The sequence below is a fragment of the Bos indicus x Bos taurus genome, chromosome 6, assembly GCF_003369695.1.
Source record: "Bos indicus x Bos taurus breed Angus x Brahman F1 hybrid chromosome 6, Bos_hybrid_MaternalHap_v2.0, whole genome shotgun sequence".
NCBI classification, from domain to species: Eukaryota; Metazoa; Chordata; class Mammalia; order Artiodactyla; family Bovidae; genus Bos; species Bos indicus x Bos taurus.
In genome coordinates this window covers 31,585,504-31,609,936 of record NC_040081.1, presented here as the reverse complement: position 1 = coordinate 31,609,936, position 24,433 = coordinate 31,585,504, and the positions used below count along the sequence as shown (strand labels likewise).

Below are 24,433 nucleotides of genomic sequence, written 5' to 3'. Positions count from 1 at the left end.
TGCATGAAAGTGAAAAGTGAAAGTGAAGTCGCTCAGTCGTGTCCGACCCTCAGCGACCCCATGGACTGCAGCCCACTAGGCTCCTCCGTCCATGGGAGTTTCCAGGCAAGAGTGCTGGAGTGGGGTGCCATTGCCTTCTCCTGGAAGTAGCAAATTCTACTGAGTCTCAGTGTGTATGTTAGTTGTTCAGTCATGTCCAACAGAGAAGCTGGTCAGACTTCTCTGTCCGTAGGATTCTCCAGGCAGGAATACTGAAGTGGGTGGACATTCCCTTCTCCAGCGGATCTTCCCAACCCAGGGATCCAACCCAGATCTCCTGCACTGCAGGCAGATAGTTTACCATCTGAGCCACCAGGGAAGCCCATTGACTCTCAGTGTAATGCTAAAAATAAATACATTAATAAAACACACATTGAGAAATATCCAGTGACGACACACGTTATTATCAAAGTTCAGTTTTATCTTCCTTGTGTTAGACCTCAGGTTAGAGCCTGTAGCAGGCATCTGGCTCTCTCCCACATGACTCTGTACCACCAGAGCAGGAAGCAAGCACAAGAGTGCATGGATACAGCCATGCTGAAGGGCCATGCTGTCACAGCCCTGGATGCCGAGGTTAACTCAGGAAGCCAGTCAGGCTGTCACTGAAGCTGCAGGAGTGGAAGGATGGTTTTTGCATATCCTCAATAGCAGAAATCATTACAATGGCTTAGTTGAAGCCCATGCCAAAGTATGATTTTCAAATAAAGTTGAAGTAAAGAAACAGACCTCCATAAAGAGGCTATTAGCAGTATGCTGTTAACCCCTAGACTGGCACTGAGGACATATCTATTGTTACTATAGAAATGAGCGCCATCTGTCCTAAATGGAAAGAAGAGTTAGCTGAAGCACTGAGAAAATTTATTTTATCTAAGAATAAAACACCAGGCCAAAGATACTCATAACTTTTGGAAGATGTTGGGGGACAATCTGACACAGCAATTACCAAAGATATTATATTTGACAAAGCATGGTGTGCCTTGGCTGATGATGATTTTTTGATGGTGATTGAAAAAGCTACTTGCTTGCTCTGGAGCTCTGGTGAGCAGTGCAGTGTGTTCAGCTCCGCTGCGCTTGGTCACTGCCCTTGCTGCCATATATTGTGGTAGAGGGGCCAACAGAAAGACATTCTTAGTCTCTGTTTGGTTTCATAAAATTTTTCTAGCCTGGGTTCAGTTTTTCTTAGTAAAATGTGTTTTCTTTTTTGTTGTTTTTTTCCCACATTTTGTAATAAGTAAAAACATGGTTCCAATTTACAATATATACAGTCAAGATAATTTTCTTGAAGTGTCTTTTGTTAGCAACAGGACTTTGAATCTATATAGAGAGCAGGATATCAATCTTTTGAATATGGCATTCTGGGTCATAGCTTTTGTGTTTAACTTCCTAATAGCAATCATCTATGTGCTTGGGGTTTTATAATATGAGATAAGGCTTAGACAGAGTCATTTTCCCTGTTAAAGCATTCACTGTAATTCCTCAGAGGCTTGTTCTCATGGCTACTATAAAATCAGAATTAAATGATAGGAAATGATTACGTTCTAGGTTAATTTCTGCCATTTTATCCTAAGATATAAAGCTTTTCCCCAAATAAATGATAGAATTTAAAAAATAACAATAAAAGAAAACTTTTATTGGCTAATTACTTTAGTTTCCAGTTCCAAACTTGTATAATTTTGGTGATAAACACCATCTTGGTTTAATAAAAATGCTACAGTGTTCTGCTGTTAAATATATCAAGGGCATAATTTGAAAAGAGATTTTTTTAGATTGTGTAAAGACTATATCCTCTCTTTATACTTAAAACATTTATTAGTAACTCATGCAATTCTACAATAGCAAGATAAAATAAACTTAATCTTATAGACACGACTGAAGTGACTTAGCAGCAGCAGCAGCAACCTATTTTCTGCAATTTTAAGATAGAGAAAACTGAGTCTCAGAAAAAATAAAAGAATTATTAAGGGCTGGTTACACAGCAAATCAGTTTTAAATATCAAGATTTCTGGTTTCCTGTGTTATATTCTAGGTACCATACAATTTATCTGTTTTGTCGTTCTTGGAAGTAGTGTCTGTTTACCTCAAATCAAAATTATTGAATCTTCCCAACTGGCACAGTGGTAAAGAATTCCCCTGCCAATGCAGGGGGCACAGGAGATGCAAGTCTGATCGTTGGATTGGGAAGATTCCTTAAGGTAGGAATTGGCAACCCACTCCAGTATGCTTGCCTGCAAAATTCCATGGACAGAGGAGCTCGGAGGGCTATCATACAGGGAGTTGCAAAGAGTCGGACACGACTGAGCACAAGCTCAGCAAAGAAAATACACACACGCATACCAAGAATCAGGGGTAGAGGCACCGTGTGTTGATATTATATAAACAATACTTTATTTTTAATATGGCCTTTTCAAATACCCTGAAGTTGGTGTGTACATTGATGAGTCTGTAAAAGACTATTCCAAAACCCTTGACTGCATTTTTTAACAACTCTTTGGGTGAAAAGTTTATTTTCACATGTATGCATTCTTTATTATTAGATGCTACATTTAAATGTATATTTTGGTAAGGAGTATTCAGACTGTGTAATTTAAGTTTGTTGATGTTACTTACCCTACAGCAAGCTTTCAAACATTTTAAACAAAATAAGTAAAGCGAATACAAGCAGGACTGCGCTGGAAGAGAATGGGAGAGAATCTCCAGATGGACTCCCACCACGATCAGTTCTCAGAACCACAGTCTGAAAATCAGTTCCCTGGAATATTTAGAAGTCAGTTTAATCTGTTATCCATACAGCTGTAGTGTCTTTCTTACAGGTTGTGGAATAGCATTACACCCCTGCAACGCGGGTGTGTTATTTTTATTTACAGACTTGCTCTATGATTAAATGGCATTTTCTATTTTTTCTTACTGTTAATTTTGTAACAGTTTCCAAGAATACACTTTGTTCATTCATACATTTATCATTCTTTTAACAGATATTTATCAAATGCCTGTAACATGGACTCTATTGTTCAATGCTTTTGTGTGATTTCCCAAAAAGCTATTTAGAACCTAGTTGTGAATAATGGCTAAAAAGTATACACAAAGGTATACTCTAAGGTGAGAGATAATAAAGAGCCTCAAATGTGGTAAAAATAGAATTCTATGGAATCTTAGCAGAGTCTACTATGTGTGATGCAGATCGGATCTATGCTTCATGGCTCAGGTATTCCTTTTAGGGAGGACACGCGGCTGAGTCCATCTAGGACCTCTCTTGGCAGAGGAGTTCTGCTGTACTCCTTTTCTGGAAGAGCATGTGCACATTGGCTGGTCGTTGCAGAACTAGGAAGGTCTGAGTGCCTGGCCTCCATCTGGGTTAACTATGAAGAGATACCGCACCTACAGACTGGCTCATGGGGTCACCTGAGCTGCTTTAGAAGTTGTGCTGCACTTAAGCCTTTCCCTCTGTCCATTCCCCCTTGCCACATTTCCTTGCATATACTTTCCATAGGAGCACTTGAAGGAACCCTCCTAGACACCAGCAAATCTCCATCTCAGAGCTGTTTCCTGAGGAACCTGACCCCAAACCAAGAAAAAAATTAGAAAAAATGGCATGGAACTGGTAGCCTCTTAACTTGAAAATCAGTCCATGGGGTTTCAAAGAGTCAGAAAGGACTTAGTGACTAAACAACAATGAATGTAAAGTTATGGAGAAGCACATATTTGGGGTGGTAGAAGCACTGTAGCTGACATATCTATTGCAATAAGTCACATAGACACTGACAAAGATTGATTAATTTACCAGAGTGCACAGGACACGTAGAGTAGTTGAGACTGGAAAAAGGTTGAGGAAAGGAATTAATTTTGTAGGTAAATGAAAGATTTTAAAGAATTTGAGGGCATAGATAAGTGACAGAATCAGAGCTGAGTTTTATAAAGAATATGCTTACATCTTTTGTTTAATTAAAGAACAAACTAAGAAAACTATTACACTCAAAATATGTGATTACATATAAAAGCACTGACATTTTGCATATATTCGATACAAGTAAGCCTAACAAGATTTGATAGATCCTTAAATACTTCCACAATGGTTTAATTGATCAATTTCTACTAAATCCTTTGTGGTAGTTATTTTCAGTACCTACTGTGGGAAAATAGAATATATCAACATGTGTGTCTGTATCTCAGATCTTTTAGTATCAACTTGATACGTGGTGATACATATTATCCTAAAAGAGGTACACTGATACATATTGGTATCTAAAAGAGTATTCTTTAAAATGGCAAAAATATTAAAAATAATTCTTATATGGTATATATTCACTCAAATATTTATTGAGTACTACTAATATCAATAACCTTAGATATACAGATGACACCACCCTTATGAAAGAAAGTGAAGAGGAACTAAAAAGCCTTTTGATGAAAGTGAAAGAGGAGAGTGAAAAAGTTGCCTTAAAACTCAACATTCAGAAAACGAAGATCATGGCATCTGGTCCCATCACTTCATGGGAAATAGATGGGGAAACAGTGGAAACAGTGTCAGACGTTATTTTTTGGGGGCTCCAAGATCACTGCAGATGGTGACTACAGCCATGAAATTAAAAGATGCTTACTTCTTGGAAGGAAAGTTATGACCAACCTAGATAGCATGTTCAAAAGCAGAGACATTACTTTGCCAACAAAGGTTCGTCCAGTCAAGGCTATGGTTTTTCCTGTGGTCATGTATGGATGTGAGAGTTGGACTGTGAAGAAAGCTGAGTGCCAAAGAATTGATGCTTTTGAACTGTGGTGTTGGAGAAGACTCTTGAGAGTCCCTTGGACTGCAAGGAGATCCAACCAGTCCATCCTAAAGGAGATCAGCCCTGGGTGTTCTTTGGAAGGAATGATGCTAAAGCTGAAACTCCAGTACTTTGGCCACCTCACGGGAAGAGTTGACTCATTGGAAAAGACTCTGATGCTGGGAGGGATTGGGGGCAGGAGGAGAAGGGGACGACAGAGGATGAGATGGCTGGATGGCATCACCGACTCGATGGACATGAGTCTAGGTGAACTCTGGGAGTTGGTGATGGACAGGGAGGCCTGGCGTGCTGCGATTCATGGGGTCGAAAAGAGCAGGACACGACTGAGCGACTGAACGGAACGGAACTGAACTGAACTACCATATGCTGTACTGTGAGATCACAGAAAAAGGAAGAAAAATAGAAATATCAAAAATAATTATAAGTGCGATCTGTTCGACAAAAGGGGAAATACCAACTGTTCTGGAAGTATGTGACTGGAGGACCTACTTAGGCATAAGAGTGATAGACAAGCGGAAACATTTATGATGAATAGGCATTATCCAGAAAAGGAAAGAGGAGTGTATTGCATATATTGCAGGGTTATAGAGGAGAATATCTGATGCAAGAGCAATATAATGTAAGTAGGTTTGGAGGAAAAAAGAGTTTGGCATATTTAAGCATCTGAAAAAAGACTGAGGGGGCTGGAATAGAAACACAACAGGAACATGGCTCTTCATTGGCTAAAACAGATAGACAGGGGAAAGATTAGGAAAGGTTTTGTAGACCATGGTAAAGTTCCTAAGCTTCATGTGATGCACCCTATTTGGTATGGGGTCAGATCCAAAGTTGCTGGAGCAGAAGCCCTGAAGTCTGGATCCGTGACGACTCCTTTCCCTTTAAGTCAGTGTTTTCCCTCCCACAGCTCTGGGATCCCGGCCCCACGGGACACAGTGCTGGAGCAGCAGGGGCCCATGTGGGCTCTCAGAGCATTGTGGGGCATGGGTTACAGAAGGTTGGCTGTAGACAGAGATCCAGGCTGCCTCTGATGTGACACCTGTGTAAGTGCCAAAAAAGGCTGCCCCCTCCCTGCCTAGATGCTGCCCAGGTCTGAGTCTCCTTTGTGTTCCAAGGCTTAGCTCTTTCCTCAGTCATGGCAGTCCTCAATCCAGTGCAGAACTGAGTCATGACGTAAGCAATGTTGGAACATTCGATAGGCTCAGGCTGGGTTATGTGCCAGGTCTGCTGCTGCTAAGTTGCTTCAGTCGTGTCTGACTCTGTGCAACCCCATAGATGGCAGCCCACCAGGCTTCCCCGCCCCTGGGATTCTGCAGGCAAGAACACTGGAGTGGACTGCCATTTCCTTCTCCAATGTATGAAAGTAAAAAGTGAAAGTGAAGTCGCTCAGTCGTGTCCAACTCTTAGCGACCCCATGAACTGCAGCCTACCTGGCTCCTCTGTCCATGGATTTTCCAGGCAAGAGTACTGGAGTGGGGTGCCATTGCCTTCTCCGATGTGCTGGGCAGCTGCTAGTACAGTCTCACACTGCCCTCTCTGCCCTGCCCTGGGCTCAAGCCAGAGCATGCACACTCTTCACAGGCTCAGTCCAGGCTTCCCATAGCCCTCCTCCTCAGCAGCCCTCCACCCAGGGGGCAGCTCTGCCCTTTGTCAGACCCCAGGCCTGAGGAGCCCAATATGTGATGTAAATTGCTCATGCCCCAGGGAGGATGTCTGCCCTTGTGATCTCTCTTTTCCTTTGAGTCCCTTCCCAGGGTCACAGGTCCTAACCTGATTGTTTCTCTTCTCTTCCTACCTGATTACATGTGAATTCTTTCTTACTGCCTTGGTTTTATGAGGCTGTCTGCTATTTTCCAGTTAGTTTTCAGGAAGAGTAATTCCACGTGTAAATATATTTTTGATGTGCTCCTAAGGGAAGTTTTATAAGAAGTAAGTCTTTCTTACTTCTTCTGTATTATGTCTTACGTCTGTATTGTCTTACTCCTTTGTCCTGATTGATCTTCCCTTGTTGGTTTTTGTATTTTTGTATATTTAGAGTAACATAAATATATTATTTTGTATATTTAGAGTATATACAAAATATATTATTGTGTATATTTAGAGTAACATAAATATATTATTTGCTTTTTGTGTTACTGTTTAAAATTATAAACCTGAAGGAGAGAGAGAGAATTTAGGAAAACATAATGTGACTTACCAGAAACAGTACAGACTTGGAATATGAGATAGCCTTTTGACAGAAATGGGTACAAATAAACTTTTTGCCACAAGAGCTTTGAAAAATGCAAATCAGTGTCCTTAGAATAATCTTCCTGTGGACCCATCAATGTTCCCTGCAACTTCAGGGCATTTGAATCATAAAGTGGATAAAACGGTATCTGTTCTGATTTAATTTAGTTCAACAGACATCTTTTGAGCAGTGTGATTTGCATATGTTATATTTGACACACAGCTTACATGATCTAGAGGAAGAATATCAGGCACAATTTGAAGGCTTTAGTTCAGGTTCCTCAAATACCTAGTTGTCAGGGCACTGGTTTCTTCTCTGTGATGTAAGTAGTGCGACCAGAATGTTAGTAGGTTCCTATTTCCTGCTCAGTTTGCTTCAAGTTTCTATTATGAAGGAATCCTTGAGTGTATATGTATGCTTATAAGCATGAATATGTATGTTTAGTCACTCAATTGTTTCTGACTCTTGGTGACCCTTTGGATTGTAGCCCGCCAGGCTCTTCTGTCCAAGGAATTCTCTAGGCAAGAACACTGGAGTGAGTTGCTATCTCCTTCTCCAGGGGATCTTCCCAGCCCAGGGGTTGATCCTGGAACTTCTGCATTGCCAGCGAATTCTTTACCCACTGAGCCATCAGAAGTGGTGAATGAATATATCTATATCTGTATACACATATACATATGCATAAATGTTATATGGCAACTCAACTTTTCCTAGCCATTTTGCACAAATATTTATGTTTTATTATTTATTTATTTTTGGCATATTGTATTCTAGTTCTTATATATAAATTCTGTCTCTTTTCTGAGTATGAAATATAGTATTTTCTTTCTCTCAGGGATTTTTCCATACTGAAATTAACTGAAGAAACATGAGGGCATCAGGACACACTGCTGAGGCTGGCATCTCCCGGTGTGTTCATTGCCTTGCTGGGCTAGTTTATTTGCCAGGGTGTCTTTAGTTATCAAGCATGTCTGCAGTTCCAAGGAACCTAGGAATATGTATAAGGAAATTAGACAAGTGTCATAAATATTTGATGTTTCCTTTGACTTTCCAAACGTGTATCTCAGTTACTTTCCAGTTTCAAAAATAGGGATAAACCCTTCAGCCTCATAAAGAGAGTGAAATAAATACTTAGTAGATTTTTTTTCTTCTTTTTTCCAACTTATCCTATCCACAAGGGAGCATCAAACTTAAGCCTTTTCAAGAACTGATTATCCAGTGGTAAATTATTCCCAACCTTTGATCTACTCTTTCCTCTTCTCTTCTGCTTTTTATATTTGATGCACACTGGTATTTCTATATAATGTGTATGATGAAATCCAAACTGATTTTACTTGATATTTTTCAAAAGGTTTACTCTGGAGGCAATTATTACTGTCAGTTTAATGGACATGTAAAAATTATCTGTATGCGTTATTCATACTATTAATGTCCCATTAGCTTATTTTGTTTAGAATCAGCTGTATCAAGAGATTAAAAGACTGCAGCTATGCATGCACAAAGATGATGACTGCTCATTACCACCTGGCCAGCACACATTTTTACCAGTGCTCTAATTTCAACGTTGATCTGGGGATAGATGAGAAAAATAGAAGCTCAAAAACATGAGAATATTCTTAGGCAACCAAATAGCAGAGAGTTCAAGTCTGAGTAGTTAAGCAGGGGCTTCAGTTAAAGGGTTTATTTGCTTGCAATATTAACCTCTTAAACATCCTTTATGCTACATGAAGGAAAGTTTTACTGATTACACATGCTAACAGCTCATTAAGAATATAACATAAAGCAGGTAAATTATGAAGTCAAAAAAGTGAAAAAAGATAAGTGGAGGCCATAGTAAATTAAATGTGGGTTCACTGATTTATGGAATTTTGTAACGTGTGCAATATGCACTAAATTGGCCTGTATTGCTCAGTACCAGCTATGAGCCAGAGAAGAGACTAGCTGATAATGGCTTTGAGTATCGATGGGGAATAATAATAATACAATGCCAGGCAGTCTGGTTATCCAAAGTTTAGAATTTTCAGGAGGATAGCATTTTTGCAATGTAGCAATCATATTGATATGTATATTGATACCCTCCTTTTCCTGGAAATAAAGTACTGTCAGAAATGTAAGATTCTGATATAATTGGAAATCTTACTAAAGTCATTCCAGTACTCTTGCCTGGAAAATCCCATGGACGGAGGAGCCTGGAAGTCTGCAGTCCATGGGGTCGCTGATGGTCGGACGTGACTGAGCAACTTCACTTTCACTTTTCACTTTCATGCATTGGAGAAGGAAATGGCAACCCACTCCAGTGTTCTTGCCTGGAGAATCCCAGGGACAGCGGAGCCTGGTGGGCTGCCGTCTATGGGATCACACAGAGTCGGACATGACTGAAGTGACTTAGCAGCAGCAGCAGCATTACTGAAGTAGATGTGTGATTGAAAGCATAAAAAGCACTTATAAAAAGATTTCTGAATACCAGTAGTTTGAATTACGTTTAGTAATACAAGCTATATTCGTCAATCAAATTCCTACAGTATTTCTCATTTGGAGATATTTATGATAATCAGATCCACTGTCCTTAAACCCCAGTCTTTAAAACCTTAAGTGATAATTGGGCTCCTTGAAATATTAGTACTGAGTGAATAACAGTATTGGATTCCCTTATCAGAATAGGATAGTTTAACCGTATCAAAGATAAAGGCAATCAAGAGACACTGACAAAGGAGAGAGAGTTCATTTGAAATTCTGCATGGCTCTGCAAGTCCTTTCTTCCTACATCAGACATACATGTATGTTCTGTGTCCAAAAAAAGGCTTTGAAAGCCTATGTCACACAATACGGAGCATTTACATTATGAAATATCTCTGTTTTTGCCCTAGAAAGTATAAAGCTTTAGAACATTTTCCAGGGAGCCATAAACCATTAGTCCATAGATTCAGAGTTTGTTTACTATAATTCTTTAGACTGGAACATCTTGCTAAGGGCTTTTATAGATAAGACATTTCTTCCTAGTAAATATTACTCATCCTTTACCTGGAGTTGCAGTTGACAAGGGCATTAGACTCATTTACCTCCTTTTATCTCCCTCCCTGGGCTGCTCCGTTAGCACATACACAAATATGCATATCAAAAAGAGGGTAGACAGAACCTAGACCAGCTGCTTTAACTCTTTGCTCCCCAAATACTAGTCAAAGAAATACGTGCTGTGCTTAGTTGCTCGGTCGTTTCCAACTCTTTGTTACCCCATGGACTGTAGACCACCAGGCACCTCTGTCCATGGGATTCTCCAGGCAAGAATACTGGAGTGGGTTGCCATGCAATGAAATATAACTGAGTCAAATTAACAAAAGCATTTTCCAAAGCTATGTACATCTCCAAGCATGAGTTTTGCAATCCTCATAAACTTTAGTTGAAAAAAGAACAGGAGCATGATTATAATTTCTAGATGAATTATAAACCAAAAAAATTAAATAATCATGGAGATAATGATTATGATGATCATACTAATTAAGCTCTCATAATTTATCAAACACACTTCTATATTATTTACGTAATAATCTTCTCAGGTACATACTATTATTTTGCATTTAACATGTAGAAATTGGGACATAGAGAAATTAAAGTGACTTAGCCAGGTTTATACAGCTAGTAGACTCCGCTACATTGATAAAATACAGGTATTCAGTTCAGTTCAGTTCAGTCACTCAGTCGTGTCCGACTCTGCGACCCTATGGACTGCAGCAGAACACACCTCCCTGTCCACCACCAACTCCCAGAGTTTACTCAAACTCATGTCCATTGAGTCGGTGATGCCATCCAGCCATCTCATCCTCTATCATCCCCTTCTCCTCATGACTTCAGTCTTTCCCAGCATCAGGGTCTTTTCAAGGAGTCATTTCTTCGCATCATGTGGCCAAAGTATTGCAGTTTCAGCTTCAGCATCAGTCCTTCCAATGAATATTCAAGACTGATTTCCTTTAGGATGGACTAGTTGGATCTCCTTGCAGTCCGAGGGACTCAAGAGTCTCCTCCAACACCACAGTTCAAAAGCGTCAATTCTTTGGGACTCAGCTTTCTTTATAGTCCAACTCTCATATCCATACACGACTACTGGAAAAACCATAGCTTTGACTAGACGGACCTTTGTTGGCAAAGTAATGTCTGCTTTTTAATTTACTGTCTAGGTTGGTCATAACTTTTCTTCCAGGGAGCAAGTGTCTTTTAATTTCATGGCTCCAGTCACCATCTGCAGTGATTTTGGAGCTCAAAAAAAATAAAATCTCTCACTGTTCCCACAGTTTCTGCATCTATTTGCTGTGAAGTGATGAAACCAGATGCCATGATCTTAGTTCCCTGAATATTGAGTTTAAAGCCAACTTTTTCACACTTCTCTTTCACTTTCATCAAGAGGCTCCATAGTTCTTCACTTTCTGCCGTAAGGGTGGTGTCATCTGCATATCTAAGGTTATTGATATTTCTCCCGGCAATCTTGATTCCAGCTTGTGCTTCTTCCAGCCCAGCGTTTCTTGTGATGTACTCTACATATAAGTTAAATAAGCAGGGTGACAATATACAGCCCTCAGGTACTCCTTTCCCTATTTGGAACCAGGATATTGTACCATGTTCAGTTCTAACTGTTGCTTCCAGACCTGAATACATGTTTCTCAGGAGGCAGGTTAGGTGGGTCTGGTATTGCCATCTTTTGAAGAATTTTCAGCTTGTTCTGATCCACACAAAGGCTTTGGAATAGTCAATAGAGCAGAAATAGATGTTTTTCTGGAACTCTCTTGCTTTTTCGATGATCCAGTGGTTGTTGGCAATTTGATCCTGGGTCCCACTGCCTTTTCTAAATCCAGCTTGAATATCTGGAAGTTCACCGTTCATGTACTGTTGAAACCTGGCTTCGAGAATTTTGAGCATCACTTTGCTAGTGTGTGAGATGAGTGCAATTGTGCAGTAGTTTGAGCATTTTTTGGCATTTCCTTTCTTTTGGATTGGAATGAAAACTGGCCTTTTCCAGTCCTGTGGACACTGCTGAGTTTTCCAAATTTGATGGCATATTGAGTGCAGCACTTTCATAGCATCATCTTTTAGGATTTGAAATATGATTTCAAAATCTGACATCCAGGAAATCTGACTTCAAAATTCATGTTGTTGACTGTTTAATCACATATGAGAAGAGCACAGATAATTCAAATTTATAAATTTTTGATAATAAAACTGAATAATAAGAGAGAAGCTGTTCAAAAATATCATTGAAGGATCTGTTTTATTGATTATTACTGTTGGAAAAATGAAACTGATTAAATATGGAAATGAATGAATGAGGAATAATTTGTTTGAATGGCTTCTGTGGGCTTAGTGTCATGTGATGGGATACAAGACACAGATGAAACAGGAGACATAGTAGACAGCATAAAACCTGCCAAACAGAATAGAAGTTGAGTTAGAGATTATGGCAAATGAGATATTTTTAAGTACCAACACTAAAGAGGTCAAAATGAAGCAGATCAAAGGCTAACAGAATTTTGCCAAGAGAATGCACTGGTCATAGCAAACACTCTCTTCCAACAACACAAGAGACTACACATGGACATCACCAGATGGTCAACACCAAAATCAGATTGATTATATTCTTTGCAGCCAAAGATAGAGAAGCTCTATACAGTCAGCAAAAACAAGACCGGGAGCTGACTGTAGCTCAGATCATGAACTCCTTATTGCCAAATTGAGACTGAAATTGAAGAAAGTAGGGAAAACCACTAGACCGGTCAAGTATGACCTAAATCAAATCCCTTAAATTATACAGTGGAAGTGGCAAATAGGTTCAAGGGATAAGATCTGATAGAGTGCTTGAAGAACTATGGACAGAGGTTCGTGACATTGTACAGGAGGCAGTGATCAAGACCATTCCCAAGAAAAACAAATGCAGAAAGGCAAAATTGTTGTCTGAGGAGTCCTTACAATTATCTGAGAAAAGAAAAGGAGCCAAGGCAAAGGAGAAAAGGAAGATACACCCATTTGAATGCAGAGTTCCAAAGAATAGCAAGGAGAGTTAAGAAAGCCTTCCTCAGTGATCAATGGAAAGAAATAGAGGAAAACAATAGAATGGGAAAGACTAGAGATCTCTTCAAGAAAATTACAGATACCAAGGGAACATTTCATGCAAATGTGGGCACAATAAAGGACAGAAATGGTATGGATCTAACAGAAGCAGAAGATATTAAGAAGAGGTGGCAAGAATACACAGAAGAACTATACAAAAAAGATCTCCTTGACCCAGATAACCACAATGGTATGATCACTCACCTAGAGCCAGACATCCTGGAATGCAAAGTCAAGTGGGCCTTAGGAAGCATCACCATGAACAAAGATAGTAGAAGTGATGGAATTCCAGTTGGGCTATTTCAAATTCTAAAAGATGATGCTAAGAAAGTGCTGCACTCAACATGCCAGCAAATTTGGAAAACTCAGCAAAATTTCCATAGGACTGGAAAAGATCCGTTTTCACTCCAGTCCCAAAGAAAGGCAACACCAAAGGACGTTTAAACTACCACACAATTGTGCTTATCTCACATGCTAGCAAAGTAATGATAAAAATTCTCCAAGCCAGGCTTTAACAGGACGTGACCTGTGAACTTCCAGATGTTCAAGCTGGATTTAGAAAAGGCAGAGGAACCAGTTATCAAATTTCCAACATCCATTGGATCATCAAAAAAGCAAGAGAGTTCCAGAGAAACATCTGCTTTATTGACTATGCCAAAGCCTTTGACTGTGTGGGTCACAAGAAAGTGTGAAAATTCTTAAAGAGATTGGAATACCAGACCACCTGACCTGCCTCCTGATAAAACTGTATGCAGTTCAAGAAGCAACAGTTAGAACCGGACATAGAACAACAACCTGGTTCTAAATAGGGAAAGGAGTACCTGAGGGCTGTATATTGTCACCCTGCTTATGTAACTTATATTCAGAGTACATCATGAGAAAGGCTGGACTGGATGAAACAGATGCTAGAATCAAGATTGTTGGGGGAAATATCAATAACCTCAGATATGCTGATGAGATGACACCATCCTTATGGTAGTAAGCAAAGAAGAACTAAAGAGCCTCTTGATGAAAGTGAAAGAGAAGAATAAAAAATTTGGCTTAAAACTCAGTATTCAGAAAACTAAGATCATGGCATCTGGTTTCATCACCTCATAGCAAATAGATGCAGAAACTGTGGGTACAGTGAGAGGCTTTATTTTGGGGGGCTCCAAACTCACTGCAGATGGTGACTACAGCCATGAAATTAAAAGACACTTGCTCCTTGGAAGAAAAGCTATGAGTGACCTAGACAGCATATAAAAGAAGCAGAGACATTACTTTGCCAACAAAGGTCCATCTAGTCAAAGCTATGGTTTTTTCAGTAGTCATATATGGATGTGAGAGTTGGACTATAAAGAAAGCTGAGCACTGAGAAACTGATGCTTTTAAACTGTGATGTTGGAGGAGACTCTTGATAGTCCCTTGGACTGCAAGGTGATCCAACCAGTCCATCCTAAAGGAAATCAGTCCTGAATATTCATTGGAAGGACTGATGCTGAAGCTGAAACTGCAATACTTTGGCCACCTGATGCAAAGAACTGACTCATTTGAAAAGACCCTGATGCTGGGAAGGATTGAAGTCATGAGAAGAAGGGGATGACAGAGGATGAGATGGTTGGATGGCATCACCGACTCAATGGACGTGAGTTTGAATAAGCTCCGGGAGTTGGTGATGGACAGGCCTGGCGTGCTGCAGTCCATGGAGTCACAAAGAGTTGGACATGACTGAGCAAATGAACTGATTACATAGGTGAAAATTGAAGCAATTTACAAACGGTGATAATTTGTCCAAATATATAGGATTATCAGACAAAAATTCTAAGTTAGAAATAGTTTAGAGGTGACTCGGAATGTTGTATTCATTTGTAATCCTAAATAATGTGAAGGCTGATAAACTCAACTGAGAAAAGAATGGTAAACAAAAAAGAGAAGTCTGACCTACATTGCCATCTGTTGGAAAAGTGAACATCTGTTATGTTGAATGAAAGATGAAGCTTGGAAATTCCCAGTGAATCACAATAGCTAAAACTACTGTTTAAGACTATAAACAGTGTTCAAGACTAATTTAGATTTTTTTTAACTTGAAAAAAGATATTTAAAGGAGAAAATTCAAAACTCCAGAAGTTGGAAACCATGGCTTTGAAGATTTCCAGTGTAATTCTAGTTCAAATTAGAATGGAATTGTGCTGGAGAAAGAGTATTGTCAAAACTTGTTTCTGGAGTAGATTCTAAGCTCTCTGGAAGTATCTTGTATTTTGACTAATGGATCCATGCATGTTCAATATATGTTGGCACAAATCCTAGCCTGGAATTTAGTACCAATGCAAAGATGTCATTATGAGTACCAATTTGCCTCTTTGGGTCAGAATTTCCTTTTCAGTAGATTGGATGGGATTGGATTAAGTGATACTTAAGGTTGTTTTCAATTGCACTCCTATTAATGCTGTGCATCTATTAAAGAATAGCCTGTTAATAATTGCATGCTTGAGAAAACATTTATTTTATAGATGAAAATCATGTTCCTATGATATCCTCTTTTTATTATTTTACATCTTCAAAAATCTTTCATGAGTTTGTTTTCTCTCTTTTAGGGTGGAGTCAGTGGATTGACTGGAGAGCTAGAATTTGGAGAAAATGGAGGCAATCCCAACGTCCATTTTGAAATTCTTGGAACCAACTATGGAGAAGAGCTTGGCCGAGGTGTTCGCAAAGTAAGACCAGACACATTGATAAATCTCCTTTTTCCTATAGTAATATGGTTATGTTGGATTGTTTTCCATGCATTATAGTCACAGTATACATTAAAGTCTATATTACAGTTTGAGAGAAATGAAGAGGCAAGAGAATTAGAGGACATTACATACTCACTAGAAGTATTAAGCAATAAATTTTTCTGTGCCTTAAAATAAAGGGAAAGAATAAACCTATTGTTGCCTAGGGAACTAGCATAATCTTCTATTCACTGTAGTAATTTTATACAGTAGTGAATTTAGTATCTACACAACGCCTAACTGCTTGGTTTTTAGCTTGTAAGATACACAAAATCAGAATAAGAGCTTTGATAAATTTCATATGATAAGAGGGATAGTCTATAAAAAGTGACATTACAGTATCTCACTATCTATGTCGTGTAATAAGTAGAAAGAAAATGGTTTGCAGGAAATGAACTCTTATATACTTCAGATCATGTGTAAGAAGTTGAGCGCCTATAAAGGATTTTTCATGAATTGCTGGGACAGTAACTTTCTCAACAAGAGATGTAAAAACCCCTGGAGAAATGATTTTTCTATAGTTTCAATACGCCATTTTTAGATGTTTTTGGTAGGGAAAAACTTAAGGTAATTGAATGTGCAAACATAAGTTCATAGTTATAAATCTCTAACTGCATTGACGGTAAGTTCTTCAGTGGGTGTTTCCTTTCCAGTGCTGAGGTATAGGATGCAGAAAATTTAGACAAATTGAAATTTAGAGTTATTCTAATTAGCAATAAAAATCCTTTTGGTAAATTTATGCTAGAGAAGTCAAAACTATCTTAATGTGTTTTTATTTGATTTATAATGAAGCATAGCAAACATATATTAGTAGAAAACTGCATAAAGCACAAGGATAGTTTATTGAATTATTGTAAATGAAACAACCACTACTATGGTAAAGAAATAGAACATACCAAGCATCTTGAAAGCCTCGTTATATTATTTCTGTTCATATCCCTGACATCTTTTCTCAGTGGCATCACCATTAGTCTGAATTTTATGATATTAATTTCCTTGTCTTTGAATATAATTTTATCATCTAAGGGTACATCCTTAAATATTCATTTTTTCAGTATTCAATTTATGAATGAACACATTTTGCATATATTCTTTTTTCTTTTTGTATTCTTCATTTTGTGTTATTCTTGTTGTTACAGTTATTGCTTATTCATTTCTATTGCTGTGTCAATTTCTATTGTATACATGTGTCATGATCTACAGTAGCCTGCTTCTATTGCATTTATGTGTCACAGTCTACTGTTTCCACTTTTAGGTTGTCATAAGTAATGATGTTATGAAGATTCTTAGACATGCATCTGGATATATAATATTGTACTTGTGTGTGTGTTTCTATAGGATTTGTATCCGGAAGTAGAATTGCTGCAACACAAGGAAACATAATCTCAAACCTACTTTCCTACATATTTACCAATTCACATACCTCCAGTAGTGTTTCGAATTCACATTGCACCAAATGCTGGTTTTGTTAGATTTTAAATTTTTATTAGGTTATTCAATGTATAATGATATATCTTTTTGTTTCAACTTGAATTTCCCTGATTATATAAAGATTCTGCATCTTTTACTTTTCATGTTTTTTTTTTTTTTTTTTTTTTTTGAGTTAATTGCCTATTCAAGTCCTCTGGCCATTTTCTATTGGGTTATCTTTGTTTATATAATTGAGTCTAAGAGTGGTATGCATATTTTGAATATTAATCTTCTGTTATTTATATTGCAAATCGTTTCCTCTCCTTGTATTTAATTTTCATTAGATATAGTACCTTTAAATTTAGTAGAATTATGAATTTTCTCTCTTGTGATTATTGCTGTTTAGTCTTACTCAAGAAATCATTCCATACTACTAGAGTCATAAAAATATTATGCTCAATTATACTCTGAAGGATTTATAATTCTATCTTTTAAATTGAAGTGTTTTAACTACCTGAAATTTTTTGTAGCTTTTTAAAAAGTGTATATTTTTAAAAACTATTTTCTTCTTCTTACTGTTATTTTAATTTTTTGTTTTTCTGGTTGTGCTGCAGGGCATGTGGGATCTTAGTGCCTCAGTCAGTTCAATTCAGTCGTTCAGTCGTGTCTCACTCTTGGTGACCCCGTGGACTGCAACATGCCTGGCTCCCCTGTCCTTCACCATCTCCCGGAGCTTGCTCAAACTCATGTCCACTGAGTCTGTCATGCCATCCAACCATCTCGTCCTCTGTCATCCCCTTCTCCTCCTGCCTTCAACCTTTACCAGCATCAGGGTCTTTTCTGATGAGTTAGCACTTTGCATCAGGTGGCCGAAGTGTTGGAGCTTTAGCTTCAGCGTGAATCCTTCCAATGAACATTCAGGACTGACTTCCTTAAGGATTGACCAGCTAGGGATCAAACCTTTGCCCCTTGCATTGGAAGCACAGAGTCTTAACCACTAGGTCTTCAGGGAATTCCCTGCAAATTTTCTTTTTTTTTAATACATGGGAAAAGAAAAAAATACAAATTTATTTTTAATACAGTATCTTATTTACTTTTTATTGAAATTTAACTTATATACAATAAAATGCACAAATATTAAGTCCACAAGGCTGTCAATGATTGAATTCACCAATGTAATCACTACTCTCAAGTTATATAGTTTTTTAATTATCCTAAAAGTTCCATCATTATTCTTTGCACACATAGTTTACCTGGTTTTAGTGTTCATATAAATGGATATTGTAGTAATATGTATCTTATTTCTCTCAACATATTTTAGGTACATTCTTATTTGCATGTCAGTAATTTTTTATTTTTTCATTTATATGGCTGAGTGGTATTATAATGTATGAAAGTAATATAGTATCTTTTAAAACCCCATTTTCTGTTGGTTGCTGATATATGGGAATGGCACTGATATTTTATATTAATTTTATATCCAACATTCTTGCTCCACTCTTTAATTCTGATAATTTATCTGTAAATTCTTAATTCTTTGCATATCATCTGTGATAATGATTTTGTCTCTTCCTTTCCAATGTTAATATCTTTTATTTCTATTTGCCTAGTACACTGACTAGGTCCTCTAGGACAATGTTGAATGAAAGTATTAAATAACAGTAATAAGCATCCTTGATTATTATCAATATCAGAGAAAAAGATGCAAACTTTACACTACTAAATATAAAGTTTCTCTTTTTCTTTCATTAACTTTGATCAGATATAGGCAACTTCATGTATTCCTGGAATAAACCTGATTTTTATATTTTTACAAACATAATTTCATTAATGTTTCCATATTTATATATATTTTTTATTTACTACCACTTGCTTAAAGTTTTTACATTGATGTTCTCGACTAAGGTTACCTGAAATTTTCTCTGTTGTAATTTGATGCTAAGGTTAAGTTAACCTCAGGAAATGTGGTGGAGAGGATTTCTTCTTTTTATATTCTCTATTAGTTATATAAAACTGGAAGAATTTTTTCCTTACATGTTTGATAGATGGTCTTATGAAGCCAAGGTGGACTAGAATTTTTGTTGTGGGAATTTTTAAGTTACTGATTCCATTTTTCCAAGTCGATAAAAAATAAAAGTCATATTTTCTATTCTTTTTATAAACTTGAGAAGTTTATCTTTATGATATTTTAAAGTTGTTTTTTTTTTAATTTTCTATATGTATTGGGATAAAACTGCTAGGTATATCCTTTTAAATATCTGAAACATTTCAAGATCTGAACTTTATTTCTGAATAGTTTTCTTTGTAAATAACATTCTTAAATTATTATTATAAAGCTTCTACTTCTAATAATACTTTCTTCTCTAAAGTATAATTATTTTTATTATGTATTATTTTATGATGTATTTATTATATAGCATTATTATTTTTTTCTATGAGTAGAGTAAAGCAATTACCCTTCCATTAATATATTTGGTGAATTTTCTTTTTACTACCCTTTACTTCCAATGTTTCCTGTATCCTTTCATTCCACTTCTAACTCTTAAGAAACTATACAATGCATTATTTGATACCAGTTGGACTATTCATGCCTAAATATGAGAGTATTACATGTATTTAAATTAAATATATTTGATAATACATTTAGAGTTAGGTCTGCCATCTTATACATTCTACCATTATGTTACATTCTGTTTGCCTTGCCTAACCTAGGTTCCTTTTTTGTCCTTTCTTGCCTTCTTTTGGATTAATATAAATTTTATTTTTCAATTCCCTCTTTTCTCCTGTACTAATTTACAAGTTATATACTCTGCTTTTATTTAATAGGTCCTCTAGAATTTACAACAGCCATACTTTATCAACATCTAATGTTTATCAATATCTTAAACCTCCTCTTAGCAAACATAAAATTTTAACTCCATTTACTCAATATATCCACCTCTCACATGATGGATTATTATTGTTCAAGTTTTTAATATTATTGTTTTTATTCTAAGAAGTCTTACCATTACTATCATGTGCAGTTAATATTTATTTTATATATACCCATATATGTTCTACTTTCTTTGCTTGTTTTTCCTTCCTACGTCTTTATCTAGAATTGCTTTTCTTTGGCCTGAAGTATATATTTTTTCAAATTTCCCATTTTGATGGTTTTCTTGTGGCTATATTTCTCAGTTTTTATTTCTGTGAACATATCTTTATTTCATCTTCTTCCTTCAAACATATTTTCCCTAGACACAGAATTTCAAAGTGCTGGTTTTACTCTTTCACCGTATTGATGATATCATTGCATGGGTTCTGGCTTCAGTGCTGTGGCTGAGAACTGCTGTCTCACCGCCAATCATCTTACCTTAACTTCTCTGCCTGATTTAAGATTTGTCTTTGTTTTTAAACCTCTGCATTTTCACTATTGTCTCTAATGTGCATGGGTATAGCAGATCTATGATGGCAAAACCTATGGTTATCAATGTGGGATTTATGGTGACCAAGGAACTACGTAATGCTAAGTACCTGGTGCTAGAGTAAATTTATGAACCTGGAAGAATTTAGCATCAAAGATTACCATTGAGTCATAGAGAATTTCAAAACTGTGGGTGAAAAATGTGTCTTAGAGGCAATTCTCTGTCTTCAAATGTATTTATTTAGTAATAAGAAATGAGTTACACTTATCTTGCTTTCCAAGTGGCTCAGAGGGTAAAGAGTCTGCCTGCAATGCAGGAGACCAGGTTCCAATCCCTGGGTTGGGAAGATCCCCTGGAGAAGGGAATGGTAACCCACTCTAGTATTCTTGCCTGGAAAATCCCATGCATGGAGGAGCTTGGTAGGTTATAGTCCATGGGGTCACAAAGAGTCTGACAAATCTAGTCAAATGGAAACAAAATAATTAACCTAGAATCATAAAATGCGTTTAGTATAAAAATAATTGAGATTCGGAAAATGAAAATGTTCATGATTCTATAGCGGAAAGTCGTGTGTCTTTCTTCAGAGGTTTCATTACTTAATTACTTGTAGAATGATATCAGAAAACATTTTTAGACCTCATTACAATTGGGAAATCAGGATTGCTGTGGAATGTTACCTAATTTGAAGAAAAAGAAAAACTGGTACACGTTAAGGTATACATATAGAAATTATTTCATTTGCAGGTAAAATCTATACAGAGACAAATAAAAGCTCTTCATGTAAGTATTGCTTAATTCCTTACAAACCTTCATGTTTTTTCCCTCCTCTCTGTTCCCACAGGATGGGAGAAAATATCTGCTCCCTACTGTTGTCCCCAAGCTTATGTATAGTCATTTTGCATCAGGTTTCTTCTTTCTTCCAAAATCTTTTGTGTAAACTATCACATGTAAGGTTACTGTTAATTTTCCTAAAATCTTATGATCCTAATACTACTCCATTTTACAAAAATACTTATCCAAATTCAGTAATTAAGTATGTATGTGCAAGGATGGTCATTGAAGTCTTATACTAATAGAACCTAAGAATAAAGAGTTTTAAGAAATAAAGACAGGTTGGCAATGTAGCTAAATAGCAATAATATAAAGACTGAAGAGAGTCCCATTGAATTTAGGAACTCAGGATTCATCAGTAACTAAGGAGAGGCAGTAAAGCAATGGGTTAGAAATGTGGCTGCTAATGTAGGACTGCTCAAATTTTTGTTGTGTTACTTAAAACCAAGTGACATTGAATATGTTACTAACTCATAGATAGGTTCAACCTAAATGATTTAGTAATGTGATACATCCAGAACCATGTCTGGAACATAAAAAAGAAAATGTTGCAAATAATTGCAATTTATTAGGAAAATATCAGTGGAGCAGTAATATCATATGTTTAAATTGTAACAAGTTAAAAAATAAAAAGGAAGGTAATGAGTAGAAGAGATAAAGGTAACCATATTAACCCTGTTTGGCTATGAGATCAGTCATTAAATGACTTAGTGAAATGGAGGGGAATAATTTTCAGAGTATAACAGAGATGAGTATGCTTGAATGCTCACAGATCAAGGCTGTAGGGAGTAAGAGAAAGACGATAAAGGAAAGTCAGGTGATCACTGATAGATGTCCAAGAGAAAAAGAGACAATTTGATCCAGAATTAGGTGGAATGTTTAATCTTAGGCACCAAGAATATAATTTTCCTTAGTGATGAGAGAAGGAAATAAAGAGAGAATGGTGTATTTACGAGCAAGTTACCATGGGTGCTATCAAGAAGTTAAGGGAATTGTTAAGAAATATGTTTTCTCTCTCTTTTTTTTTTTTTTTTTTTTTGAGGAAAGGATGGTGAGATTATCTGCTAAGAGAGAAAGCATACCAGAAAACATTAGAGATAATTAGGTTGGAATTTTATAGATAGTGAATAAGTTTTAAAAGAGCTGCAGTGGCAAAACAGAGAGAGAGAATTAGGGAACATGGAAGAATTGCCAGAGAGAACTATTGGTTCATATGAAGTTAGAGACCAGAAGTTCATTGTAGCATTAATCTACATGGCTGTATATGTTTTATGCAGCAGCTTTCAGTGGACAGAATGAATTTGTATTAATGTAGGGATAGGATTTAATCAGAAGGGTTTTGTTTTATTGTTTCTGATTGCAATAAAGTCAGGCGATGAGAAGGACGTTGGCAGGAGACTGGCTGAGGTGGCAAAGCATGAAATCTCACTTGGACATGTATCTACTGAGGGCAGGAGGAGTCTCAACAACAGGGCGAAAGCATAACTTAAGAGAGTAGAAAAGTGAAATCGCTCAGTCATGTCCGACTCTGCGACCCCATGGACTGTAGCCTACCAGGCTCCTCCCTCCATGGGATTCTCCAGGCAAGACTACTGGAGTGGGTTGCCATTTCCTTCTCCAGAGGATCTTCCCGACCCAGGGATCGAACTCGGGTCTCCTGCAGTCCAGGCGGACGCTTTAACCTAGAGCCCCTAGCAAGTCTGAGAAACTGATGTTGATTGGATTAAGTTGAAAGAGCTTCAGGGCCAGGAAGCTATATTTGAGGAGCTACTGCTACTGCTGCTACTGCTAAGTCGCTTCAGTCATGTCTGACTCTGTGCGACCCCATAGACGGCAACCCACCAGGCTCCCCGGTCCCTGGGATCATCCAGGCAAGAATACTGGAGTGGGTTGCCATTTCCTTCTCCAGTGCATGAAAGTGAAAAATCAAAATGAAGTCACTCAGTTGTGTCTGACTCTTAGCGGCCTCATGGACTGCAGCCTACCAGGCTCCTCCATCCGTGGGATTTTCCAGGCCAGAGTACTGGAGTGGGGTGCCATTGCCTTCTCCAGAGAAACATCTAAATTCATAATTGGAAGTATGAATAGCTTCGTTGTTGTTGTTCAGTCACTCAGTTGTGTCCAACTCTTTGTGACCCATGAACTGCAGCATCCCAGGCTTCCCTGTCCTTCACCATCTCCCAGAGCTTGCTAAAACTCATGGCCACAGAGTTGGTGATGCTTTCTAAACAGCTCGTCCTCTGTCATCTCCTTCTCCTGCATTCAATCTTTCCCAGCATCAGGGTCTTTTCTAATGAGTTGGCTTTTTGCATCAGATGGCCAAATATTGGAGCTTCAACATAATTCCTTCCATGAATATTTAGGATTGACTGGTTTGATCTATTTGCAGACCAAGAGACTCTCAAGAGTCTTCTCCAATACCACATTTCAAAAGTATCAGTTTTTCAGCACTCAGCCTTTTTTATGGTCCACCTCTCACACCCATACATAAAAACCATAGCTTTGACTATGTGAACCTTTGTCGGCCAAGTAATGTCTCTGTTATTTTAATAAACTGTCCAAGATTTTCATAGCTTTTCTTCCAAGGAGCATGTGTCTTTTAATTTCGTGGCTACAGTCACCATGTGCAGTGGTTTTGGAGCCCAAGAAAATGAAGTCTGTCAGTGTTTCCTTTGTTTCCCCATCTATTTGCCATGAAGTGATGGGACCAGATGCCATGATCTTAGTTTTCTGAATGTTGAGTTTTAAGCCAACTTTTTCACTCTCCTCTTCCATTTCTTCAAGAGGCTGTTTGCTTTCTGACATAAGGGTGGTGTCATCTGCATATCTGAGGTTATTGATATTTTTCCTGGCAATCTTGATTCCAGCTTGTGCTTTATCCAGCCCAGCATTTCT

At 37.5% G+C, this 24,433-nt stretch overlaps 1 protein-coding gene across 3 annotated transcripts in view; it reads left to right on the top strand.

The window, feature by feature from the left end:
• Nucleotides 1-24,433, top strand: part of GRID2 (glutamate ionotropic receptor delta type subunit 2) — a 1,644,075-nt gene that overhangs the window by 996,828 nt on the left and 622,814 nt on the right. For all 3 annotated transcript variants that reach the window (XM_027544060.1, XM_027544061.1, XM_027544059.1), the window contains exon 8: nucleotides 15,714-15,833. In XM_027544060.1, coding sequence (XP_027399861.1) covers nucleotides 15,714-15,833 — 120 coding nt within the window. The remainder of the gene's footprint in view (nucleotides 1-15,713; nucleotides 15,834-24,433) is intronic.